Source organism: Balaenoptera borealis (assembly GCF_965194805.1).
Source record: "Balaenoptera borealis genome assembly, chromosome: 8".
NCBI lineage: Eukaryota > Metazoa > Chordata > Mammalia > Artiodactyla > Balaenopteridae > Balaenoptera > Balaenoptera borealis.
Genome location: NC_138865.1, coordinates 78,688,138 through 78,701,098, shown reverse-complemented (window position 1 = coordinate 78,701,098; position 12,961 = coordinate 78,688,138). Strand labels below are relative to the sequence as shown.

Here is a 12,961-nt window from a genome sequence, read left to right as displayed (position 1 = left end):
ATATGTATACCTGCTATGTTTAACCTACTACTCCTAAGAGTCCTGCTGAATTTCTTTAAGTTCACTAAAAGATAAGGATGATTTCTCTATCACTAGGTAACAAACCCAAACATCAAGTTTTTAAGACACTAATTTAACTAAATTTCAGGAAACCACGCAAAGAGATCATTAGGAGAACACAGTCCTATGCTACCTGGGCATAATTTTCTTTTCTTTGCTTCAGACATGGTAATTCGGTACGTCTGGATCAGAACTTCTATCCTGGTAGGCTTTTTACAAGACATGCAATTCACCTCACCAGAAAACTAAAACAGAAAAGAAAGCCCCACAAAGCTACATTTCTTCCAAGTAGTCTTTAAGATTATTCTGTAAGTTTTGTACCAAATATTTGAATAGACACCATGTAAACTGACTAGTTTTTCTTTTTTTCCTAGCATAAAGGAAGAAATTAGGTTTCTTATCGGGTTCTCCTCCTTTTAATCAAGGAAAGAATCATCAGTAAATGCATTTTGTACTTTGTCCACATCGTCTACCATAAAGAATAGCATCTTTGCATTATGAACCCAATTTGATTCTGACCTATGTAATTAAGTAATCAAATCCTATTTCTGGAATTTATAGTTTTATTCTACTTGCCTCAGTATAATTTGATTTCATCTGGTATGGAGCAGCTCTTGGTGCCCATACCATCTGCATATTAGATTACCTATCGCTAGCCTAGAATTCCATACCCAAGGCTGAGATAGTCTACCAAGGATTTTTTTTTTTTTTTTTTAACATCTGAGAAACTGGAAAAATCACATTGAAGTGCATGTGTATCCTATTTGAAGATGATTATTACTTTCTCCTTCCCAGGCAATTTAGGCATTTTCTTCTTTCTGATTCTTCTCATCACTGGATTGCTAAGAATTATTTTTCTTACTCCATTAACTTCCCAGCCAAGTTCACTGCCAACTAAAATAAAGGAAAAAACAGCATTCCAGACACCTTCCTCTCAGATAACTTTAGAATTGAATTATCAACACAGGACACTTGAAGGCACCATCACCTTTCAGGAAAAGCCAAACTCAGTTCTGTGAATTTGGTCTCAATGACCAACTCTCTCCTCACTTCATATCCATAAACATTTATGGAGTACTTACTAAGAGAACCCTACTCATTGGCAAAGAAATATGTTAAAATCAACCAAAAATGTGCCTTGATCACTAGAACTAATCCCAATACTGGGTGAAAAGTAAATAAGAAATGAGGAATTCAGAGAAACTTTGATAAAAGAACTTGAATCAACATGTTAAGAAGACAACCACAGATTAAGTGAGTTCAATGGTCAATGCTATCTGCTCTCCAGCAGAAAATGCATTACTAATTAAAGAAAAATCACTAAAATCTTGATGAAAACAACTTTATGTTAACAGACCCTTCATCATGTTAGAGTCAGGCCCAAAGGGCCAGACTACAGACATACTTTTACTCTTTGAAAGTAAAGCTGAGAAGATAAACTACCAGTATGGAATAAGTTATGTCTTGCTCAAGGAAATTAATAAAGGTTGTAATAATTTGCACCAGGCAAAAATGAATATTATCTGAAGTGATTTTTTATTGGTCTCTTTTAGAAGCACTTTGACTAGTTAATTATAGGTTAACTTAATACCTCTAATATACTGACTTCCATCACAAACATCACATGGGGTAATGAAATCACGTGAAGTCATCACAATCATCGTGAGTTGATCAGCAAGTTCCAATTAGGGTTCTGCTACTGGTACCCTCAGTGGACTACCACCAACTGAGCAGACAAACTGCCTATAACTACCCTAACCTCTGCCCATAAAATGCTCCACTTACTCTTCATTAAAGAAAGCACCGTTTACGGAATGTAAATTGATACAGCCACTATGGAGAACAGTAGGGAGGTTCCTTAAAAAACTAAAAATAGAAGTACCATACGACCCAGCAATCCCACTACTGGGCATATACCCTGAGAAAACCATAATTCAAAAAGAGTCATGTACCACAATGTTCACTGCAGCTCTATTTACAATAGCCAGGACATGGAAGCAACCTAAGTGTCCATCGACAGATGAATGGATAAAGAAGATGTGGCACATATATACAATGGAATATTACTCAGCCATAAAAGAAACGAAATTGAGTTATTTGTAGTGAGGTGGATGGACCTAGAGTCTGTCATACAGAGTGAAGTAAGTCAGAAAAAGAAAAACAAATACCGTATGCTAACACATATATATGGAATCTAAAAAAAAAAAAAAAAAAAAAAAAGTGGTTCTGAAGAACCTAGGGGCAGGACAGGAATAAAGATGCAGGCATAGAGAATGGACTTGAGCACACGGGGAGGGGGAAGGGTAAGCTGGGACAAAGTGAGAGAGTGGCATGGACTTATATATACCACCAAATGTAAAATAGATAGGTAGTGGGAAGCAGCCGCATAGCACAGGGAGATCAGCTCGGTGCTTTGTGACCACCTAGAGGGGTGGGATAGGGAGGGTGGGAGGGAGGGAGATGCAAGAGGGAAGAGATATGGGGACATATGTATATGTATAACTGATTCACTTTGTTATAAAGCAGAAACTAACACACCATTGTAAAGCAATTATACTCCAATAAAAATGTAAAAAAATAAAATAAAATAAAAAAGAAAGCACCTTTTACTATTTTATCCTTGGTGTCAAAGACATTGAAAGTACTGGGAAAAAATAAATCTCTGCTAAATATGAATGAATGAATGAATGCATACATGAATAAACATTTGCCTCATAGGAACTTTCATTCAGTTGGGATTTTCCAGGCTGTGAAACAAATATGGACTTACACTTAGGATTCAAGTTTGCTTTTTCTTGGAATTATCACTTATGAGTATTTTTCTTTGGTGTTAATTTATTCACTCAGTGAACACAAAGTTTTAATAAAGGAGGAGCATTATTCCAACTCAGGCACTCATGCGTTCAGCTCCCCAGATACACTTGGCGGGCATCTGGGAACTTGGGTTTGGGGAGGGATCTCACCATTTCTTCATAAGTATGTCTCACTGTGTCTAAACTGGTTACACAAACAATACGGTTTGTGCTGAACGCCTCTGAGAGTATGGAATTCGGGTACATGGAAGGCACCGGGTACCTACACGACCAACCCCCAGTAAAAACCCTGAGCACCAAGTCCCTCACGAGCTCCCAGGTAGACAACATTTCACATATGTTGTCACAATGCAAGCTGGAGGAATTAAGTGCTTTCTGTGTGACTCCACTGAGAGAAGTCTCTTGGAAGCTTCAGCTTGGTTTCCCCTGGACTTCACCCCATGTGGCTTTTCATTTTGCTGATTTCGCACTGTATCCTTTCACTGAAATAAATCATAGCTGTATGACTCTATGCTGAATCATGTGACTCCTCCCAGTGAATCACCAAATCTGGGGGTGGCCTTGGGGACCCCCAACAAGGAGACACACTGAGATTGAAGTAGTTATGAAACAAAAGCATGGGATACAACAGTCAGGAACTCATGGGGTGGGTCTGAGCTGGAAATCAAGACCTGGGCCTACTGGTGGTATGTGTCTGTCTAAGACGCACTCTCCAGTTCAACTTGCCATGTGGACCTAGAGGAGGTTCAAGCAGGAATGAACTCAAGAAAGCATCTAGTCCAGATTCCTCATTTTTTCAGATGAGCTACGGTTGAGAGAGCTAAAATACCTTTCCACAGGACACAGAGCTAGTTCGAAGCAAACACTGGTCCACCAAAACCACATCTCAACCCCCAGTAGTTCCTACCAGGAAATCACTTGCTGCCTGGCTGGAGTCCATCCTTTCTCAGAAGCCCTCCTACTTACGTCAAGACGGGCCACATGGTTGCAGATTTACGCCATGTTGCATTTTCAATTAAAACAGCTAAATGGGGTGTTGTAAAAGGATGATTTCCAAGCTGCCAGGACAATAATGCCACAAACTCCACCAGATTTTATTAGAGTCAAATGACAGTAAGTCATTAGGAAAATGTGTGCCAACCACAGAAACAGCAATGCCTCACACTCTTGGAGAACTGAATACCATCCAGTTGGCTGAGAAAGAACCATGTGGCTTACAATCATTTTTCACAATTACTATCCTAGCTAGTTCATAGTTTTTGGCAGATATACCTCACACGCATAGCCGAACTCAGCTAATTTTCACTCTGCTGATCTACAAATATGATTTTTTTTCCTCAAAGAAACCACCCAGAGAGCTTTCATGAAATTTGAGGTAGTGCAACAAAAAGTGAGCCCATTTGTTAAAACCTGGCTTTAAAAAATGCATATTAAGTAGGCCACCCAATATTCATTTAAAAAATTCTGTGTTAAGAATACTAGTCATGGGCTTCCCTGGCGGCTCAGTGGTTGAGAATCTGCCTGCCAATGCAGGGGACACGGGTCCGAGCCCTGGTCTGGGAAGATCCCACATGCCGCGGAGCAACTAGGCCCGTGAGCCACAACTACTGAGCCTGCGCGTCTGGAGCTTGTGCTCCGCAACAAGAGAGGCCGTGATAGTGAGAGGCCCGTGCACCGCGATGAAGAGTGGCCCCCGCTTGCCGCAACTAGAGAAAGCCCTTGCACAGAAACGAAGACCCAACACAGCCATAAATAAATAAATAAATAATAAAAATAAAGGAATTCCTTTAAAAAAAAAAAAAAAGAATACTAGTCATACTCACTACTACAGTCTGAGAATCAAATAGCAAGACTGCACAAGGCCTTCTTTGCTTTCCTCTTTGGAATTGAGCTTGCCTTCCATAAGGCAGGAGAAAAAAATTTTTTAAGTTCTTTACTATGGGCTTCTCCAAAATCAGTATTAGTTCTTAACAGTTAGACAAGAAATACTGTACAATGCTATAACACGTTCCTAAGGCAATAAAATATTTACATGAATAAAGGAATAAAAGAGCTATTCTATTAAACTTATATTTTCCTCCAAGTTTCATTTCCAGTTTGCCTTCTTGGGACTCTTTGTCAAGAGCCTGAGTACAAATTTCATGTATGAATGTGTTTCGGGATGACTTCAGAAAATATAAAATCTACTATAAATTGAATAATCCCTCCCACAAAGAGAAACATCCTGCCAACAAAGGGGAACTCCCTCCCCCCCCAACTCTGTATTTCAAATGCAGCATCTGCCATAACTCTGTAAGGGATGAAGGGACACTATTATGACAGGATTCACAAGGGGTTTCAACTGTATACATAATGTTCTATTCCTTAGATTGGGGGTGGGTGGACCTGCATTTGTGGTATTCTTTCAAATTTTTGTATGTCTTAAATATTTTGTAACAATTTAAAAAAATTTAACTCCCTGAATTTGCTCAATTGGCATTCCCAGACCCTTGAGGAGGCATCTTAGCCTTGTTATCTCTAGAGTCAAACTGAATTTTCTTCAGGGGGTCAAAATGGTCCATTATACCAGCTGGGTACATTAAAACCATGTCTATTACACTGAGTTCCCAAAGACTTGGCCAAATCTTCACAACCTTTCCTATCAGATATCCTTTGTCTGTGGAACATCTTGAAAGACTATATAAGCCAAGGATATTTCTCAATCAGTGCAAGTAAAGTGAAAATATCTTCTTATATTAAAGCTGCCAGCTTCCCAAATAGAAAATTTTGTAAGAAAAAGGTATAAGATCAAGAGAAACAAATTAAATCGACCAAGTGCACTTTAAAGTGTCTCATAAGTTTTTAAAAAGCTCTTCTTCCTCCAACTGATAATGGGAAGATGGAGGCCAGCTGTGTTCACATAAACCTCCTGTTGAAAATATGATAGAGCACGGAGATCTCAAAGCAGTCCTGAGAGTCAAACAGCAACAGCTGAACTGGGAACTTGTTAGAAATGCAAATTCCCAAATCTCCGCTGGGGGGCGTGAGAGGGGTGGGCAGCAATCCCTCCAGGTGATTCTGATGCCAGCTAGTACGAGGTCCAGGGACTCGGAAGTTGGAAGTCTAGCCTCTGGAGTCAGAGTGACTGGGTTTGAATACCAGGATCTGCCCCTGGTAAAGAGTGTGACTTTGGGCAAGTTACTTAACTTGTCTCTGCTTTATTCCTCAGTGTAAAATGAAGACAATAATAGTTCCCAGCTCACTGGAACGCTGGCAATAAGATAATATTATACATGTGAAAGTTTGGCAAAATGTTAGACAAAGACTCAATAAACATGAGCAATTATTTTCTCTACATGATCACAGATGTCCAGTTTACTCATCTATTATTTGATTAGCATTTACCACAGACACGGGCAGTGAATAACTCAGGACTCCTGGCTGCATACTAGAATCACCAGGGAATTCTGATGAAATCCTACTGCCTAAGCCCTCCTCTATACCAAAAATAACAATCTCTGATAGTGGGACCCAAGTTTGGATATCCATTAAAATCTACTCAGGACGTTTTAATGGAAGAAGCAAATCTACAAGCAAAAATTACAACCCAAAGCCCATGGAGCTGGGTGTATGCACATGATCCCAGAAAAACGTTTAGGGAGGAGTCGTTGGCCCAGCAAACTTTCATTGGCACTTATATATTCCTCTCCTGCGTTACTGATCTTCTTAGGAAGCACAAATCATGTCTTCCTAAATCCTCAGTGCTTGCCACCATGCTGACAAAGAGGAGATGCTGGCGTCTGTCAGTGCAATGAGAAGCGAGCTCTGTTTCTACGCCTAGACCCTCCCAACTCCTGGAAGCCTAAGCACAGTGTTTCAGGTCAGAGGAGTAATTAGACAGCTGTCGTCTCCATAACAAACTCTTGAATATGTACCTTTCCTTGAATATACTGCCCAAGCCTCAAGGCTAGACATAATGGTTTCACATACCGGTTTCCAAAGGGAGGAGTGACAGGGGCAAAGCTTTTAAATTAATTAAAAGAGACACTCAGGCACACTTCATGCCATTCTTTAATCTCTGTTCTCCTGTGATAAATATAGACTGACAGGACCAGGCCTAGGCTAACGAGCTGAAGGTAGGACCCTATGGAGGCTCACCAAGCAGCCCTCAGAAACATTGCAGCAGGGCCAAGGGCTCAGAAAAAGGAAGAAGGAAATCAGCACCTTCCCCAACTGTGTCACTGACACGTCACCAGAGCGCTCTGAAGGATGCCCACTGCACATGTGATCACACCCCCCTTCAACTAGTAGCAATTAAAACAACAGATAAAAAGAAAACAGCATGTATTGTAATTAAAAAGAGAAGAATAATCACAATTATAATTTATTGAGAGTTTTCTAGTGTCAGGCAGTGTGCTAAAGGCTTCCTGTGCAGTATTTCACTTCATTATGGTAACCAGTTTCCCAACCATCTTCCCCTCCTAGTAGTATACGCATGCTTGTGTAGTTCCCTCACACACTGAATCAGAGTTCATACATGTGGCCAAGAGAAAATTACAGAAGTAACTGTGACTTCTGGGGTTAGATCATAAAAGACGTCACCGCTTCTGACGCAACCTCTTGAATCACTTGCGTTGGGGGAAGACGGAGCCATGGAGCCGAGTGGACACTCCAGCAGCCCCACGGTGAGGCCCACGTGGCGAGGAACCCGCCACGTGACTAGGCCACCTTAGAAGTGGACCCTCCAGCTCTAGTCATACCTTTGAGTCTTCCAGCTGAAGCCCCAGACATCACAGAACAGAGAAGTCGCCACCACTGGGCCCTGTCTGAATGCCTGACCCACGGAACCCAGGAGATCACTGTCTTAAAAACTGAGCTCTGTAATTTATTACGCAGCAATAGCTAACTCATACGTAAGAGCTAGATACTCTTATTTTATAGCTGACGAGAGTTTAACTGATTCAATCGTGGGCGTAGTAAGCGAAATAATGGGGATTTGAATCCATGTTTGCAGATTTGAAGTTCTGACTCCTATTCTGTCACCACTCCTGACAGATAAACATATGGTGTGTAACCTATTTCCCACCCTTTTCATTAAGGGAACAGTATGTATGTAATAGGAAGTTTTGAAGTATTTTGAAGTTTGGTTGTCCCCAAGATACTTTGCCCATCCTACATGGCACCCACCATTCTGCCTTGTATTTCAGCTATTTCTCCATGGATAGATTAGAAGTTCCTGGAGGGTTGCAGTAGTGTCTTCCTTATGATGGTGGTTGTACATAGTAGAAGGATGGGGATAAGATGCCACTTTAATCCCCTGGACTCCCATCAGTCTGCCTGGTTTGGCATCTCTGCTCCATCACTCTCAGGCTGGGTGATCTTAGGCAAGTGGCCTAAATTTTATGAGCCTCAGATTTCTCACTCTTATAACACGGGGCCAATATTAATGCACACTTTTGTTCACACTACATTAGAAAAATATTAGCACAAATAAAGTATGAGCACATTGCCTGGAATGTGGTAAGTGCTCAAAAATGTTACCTATTTGAATTATTACCATCAAATATGTGTTGAAAAACATCCAATATTTTAAATGGCCAAACAAAAGCTCTTCCCTCTCAACCTTTCCTTACATCAAAAGAGAATTTCCAAAGAAATGGCAGTGGTTCCTGGGAGTGAGGGTATCTCACTCTATAAGCACTGAGACCTTTGGCATCACCCTGGCCATGGCTCCTACGACAGCCCAACCTGCCCTGCTGGAGTGGGGAGAGGGTAGGGGAAAGCTGCTGTACACTTCCACTGTCCAGTGGGACACGTGCAGACGGCAATTTGGTTCTTTCTTGCAAAAAGAAATGTAAGGCAAAGAGGGGCTCACTCTCCCCAGCCTTATAAACAGGGGTGTAGGGGGATTTTGCTTGCATCCTATCTCTTAATCCCATTACATCCTTATCATCTTGTCAGCACAGACAAAGCTCCTTAGCTCCTGCCAACACTCCCTCTAATCCCTTCCCTTGTGGTTCACTCTTTCTTGGTCTTGGAGCTAATAAGTTGTCAAGTGTTTTACTGTCCCCTCAGGTGATTTCTACTCAAATGCTGTTCAGAGTCCCACCTCCCTTTGAACTTAGCTTTATGGCTCCTTTTTTTTTTCCTTACGCATGAAAGAGTTTTCTGTGTAAAATTCTGTTTGGGGTCCATAATCTTTCCACAACCTTCCACTTCCAGGTAAAACTAAGAAAAGGGAAACTGGGAGAAACGTCAGCTACATTCACCCATCTCCAAATAAACACAAATTCCTAGCGTTGCTAGGTGCTAGGTTAGATTCTCAGATGGGAGGATATAAGTGACCCCCTGCCCAAAGTAACAGAGGAGATTTAAAAATACAACAACTATGAAACAAAGTGCCAAGGGAAGGATGCCAGGAGTGGCAGAGATAGAGGGCCCAGGAGAGCAGAGGAAGGACAAACACGGACAGGTGAGGACATGGGAGACATGAAATAGTCAGCCTTGGGTGTGGGCTCTGAGGGACGGACAATCCTGAACCGAAGACGTGGGGAAGGGCAAAAGACCACTCTGGGCAGAAGGAATGAAATGCAAGGAGGCAGAAAAGCATCAGACAAGTATGTGGAATGCAGTGGATTTGTAGAGAAGCAGGGTCAGGGAGTGTAAAAAGCAAGGTAGATTGGAGGAGATAACTCTGGCAACAATTTGCAATAAAGATTTTCAAAAAAGAGAAAAGTCAGGGTCTTTTGCATATTATAGAGCAAATTGGTAACATGAATTTCATGATTAAGAGTAAGTAACATATTCTAATCAATTTCTCAGGGATCATGAATATAAAACCCTAAGACTACAGAAGTGTCAATATAGTTTCAAAGGAGGCGACATCAAGTGAATTTCTAGATCACTCTTCCCAATATGTTAAATTTCCCTCACTGAAAGTTTTTGCTTGAACCAATGAACTAGCTACAAGTCAAATACTTTTCAACTGCTTTTTTCCTAGTCTAGTTTTAAAAATTGTTACCCAAAGTGAGAAGGCACGTTTAGACAACTAAAGTCAGGAATCTGTTACCTACTTGCAAAGTCATTTCAATGATTTCCAATGACCCAGTACCATTAACCAGGCTGGCTTCAGGGTGGAGTAGATGAGTACCAGTAGATGAGTACAACTATTGCTAGGTCTCAGGGTGTCTGCCCTTAGTATATTTTTCTATCTTCTCGCCCAAACTTACCAAGCTACTACCCAGAGTACGATCTCAAACAGAAATACCTTCAGAATCAGAACTCCCTTTTTTCTCCTTAGAACCAGAGAGCTAAGTTCAAAAAAGATCCAGAAACCATCACAGGCCATCAATCTCCATCTTGAAACAGGAAAAAGTCCCTGGTCACTGTTTCTGTGTCCTCCCGGTCCTAACAGACAATCCCTGCACAACACAGAACAGAACACCGTGGCCCCAGGCCAGGCAAACTCACCATATACCACATGCTTGGCCACTTGGGATCATTGAAGTAAGTGGACTGGGCGTGGCTAAAGTCATAATCCCTCTTGGTCCGTTTTTTTACCACTTGCTGTTGGATCCACTCCACCTGCCAAGAAGGACATTTGGTGAGTGTTCAAGTTCCACCAGGGTTAGCACAACATAAATGACAGTCTGGGACATTTCCATCTTGAGTCAGTTCTGTTTAAGTCACAGGTTTCATTCTGGCAACTAGAATCTCCAGAGCATAGAGATTCCCTAGAAACCTGGTTCTAGTTTATCTTTAATGCAGGTAGGCTTTGCAGTCTTTTACGACAGATCATTCATATTTCTCAACAACATGCTCACCCCTTTAGCTTTTTCAGAAAGCATATTTTACTCCCAATTTATTGCAAATTGATCGTGTTAATTTTTAAAGCTAATTTATTCATCCTGACCTTATACTAAGGGCTAGAAAACTTCTCTAAAGGTCCAGATAATAAATATCTTTGGCGTTGCAGGTCATACAATCTCTGTTGTAACTACTCATTCTGCCATTGTAGCACCATAGACAGCACATAAACAAATGGGTGTGACTATGTTCCAGATGTATAAAAACAGGTGGGAGGCTGGATTTGGCCCACAGGCCACAGTTTATATCAAACATTTTAAATGGTCTGGGATTACACATCAAATTAAAAGAATCATCCTGGGATCAAATGCTCTAGGATCACAAATTTTTTTTAAAAAATGGCTGCCTACAACAGAGTGGTGGAAAAAGCACTATTTAGGTAATCAGAAAACCAAAGCCCTAGACTTGTCTCTGGTACAAAATTGGAGAAGTCACTCAACTGTCTGAGCCATAGGTTCCCTGCCAGCTCCAAAATTCAAACCCTCTACATTTGAGAAAGTCTTAACATTTAGCCACAATTAGTTTTTAAAAAGCAACTGGGAACTATGAGTTTAATACAGAATTGTAACCTAAATGATATGGGTATGAATGGGGGTACTTTTAAAAACAGTTTATCATTATGGCAATATAAGTATAAGCATGTTTCATTTTGAACGGAGCATCTCAGATACAGTATCAGCCCGGTGGCATTCTACAATTTGTTCCTAAATTCTCTTTGTTTGATTTCTTCTTCTGGCCATAGCTAATTCAGTTGTAATACTCTAAAATGTTCCCTTCCACCATGTATCTCTACTCTCCACAAAGGAATTAAAAACTGGTGGGGTGAGGAAGACTTTGTGGTCCACTACTATGATCTGTGATTCCATACCTATCCATTCAATAAAGATTTCAGAACCTCTCTTGCCTACTTCAAAGATTACTGGAGGAGAAGGAATACTAAAGGACCAATTAACAAGCTCAAAATGCATAGCTATAAACAAGGTACTAAGGCCAAAAGCCCAACTAATAAATTTCTATGATTCTCATATTGGGAAATATTATTCAACAAGAAGACTGGTATGCAAGATGAATTTAAATAGTGAATTTTTAGTTACATCACTAACAAGGCAAACAGAATCACACAGCCTCCTAAATAAGATCTATTTATGATTTGGATCACAGCTAAGCATCATATATGTGCATTTTCTGCTAGGTAATTTAAGCAAAATTATCAGTACAGAGAAAAGTCAATAAATAAAAAATAATACACTGGAAAATGAAAGTTTTCTGTTCCTGCTTTAATTAATCTAGACCAAGTGACTCAGTGGCACTGAATCATTCTACGTCACACACACATGCACACACGTGTGCACACTGGATAAAAGGTATTACATGTTATTTCTTTAAACTATTGGACAATAGCTGTCAGGCAAGCTAATAAGGATCTTGTTTTTTCTTTACTCCAAGAGACTGCTATTTAGAAATCACACTGAAACTAATGGGGCATTAAAAATGTGTGTAATTTTTTTAAATGGAGAGTAATTTTTAAAGTGACCATGTTTCTAAAAATACAGAACAAAATCAATTTCCTTCTCAAAGTGGAGCAGCAAGCATGAGTGTGCATGTATTTTGTCTATTTCCAGAAAACATTTTAATCTCTTTATTTCAAACAATCTTTCTGAGGAATGAGTTTCATAAAGTCATTTATTCATTCAATATGCAGTAAGTGCTTATTCAATACCAGACACTGTACTGGGAATATAAAGATGACTAAGGATAATTTTTGCCTTTGATGGACTTAATTTTATCAAGGAATATTCAGCAATTATTCTACAATTCTCCGCTTCATAAAAATGTCATTATCTTCATGAATGACATGTGATGCAGGATCTATCACTATACTAATTAGACCATTTATGAAAATTTTGACTATGCAAATTACATTTACAGTCCTTATAGTACTGTCTCTTAAGACTTATCCCAATAAGATGGAACTAGTTCATATTTGCACACTTGGTAAAAGAAGGCTGTAGATCTGTTTAGACCAAATGCTTTTCAAACTAATTATATATTGGCAGTGGTGTTTCCTAAGAGAGCCTCCATAAATCCTGAACTGCCAACATACATGTGTTCACAAATCAGAAGGTGTCAGATCTCGTGTGGACTCAATAAAGAGATGGCTCAAGCTCAGAACAAGTCTACAATGGGGTAGGGTGGATAACTGTCTCTACAATGACACAGTAAGTATGTACTTCTCCCTACAT

The 12,961-nt window shown here is 40.1% G+C and overlaps 1 protein-coding gene across 9 annotated transcripts in view; it reads right to left on the bottom strand.

The window, feature by feature from the left end:
• PCSK5 (proprotein convertase subtilisin/kexin type 5) overlaps positions 1-12,961 on the bottom strand; it is a 465,151-nt gene that overhangs the window by 372,606 nt on the left and 79,584 nt on the right. For all 9 annotated transcript variants that reach the window (XM_082401326.1, XM_082401328.1, XM_082401327.1 and 6 more), the window contains one exon: positions 10,323-10,436. In XM_082401326.1, the coding sequence (XP_082257452.1) occupies positions 10,323-10,436 (114 nt within the window). The remainder of the gene's footprint in view (positions 1-10,322; positions 10,437-12,961) is intronic.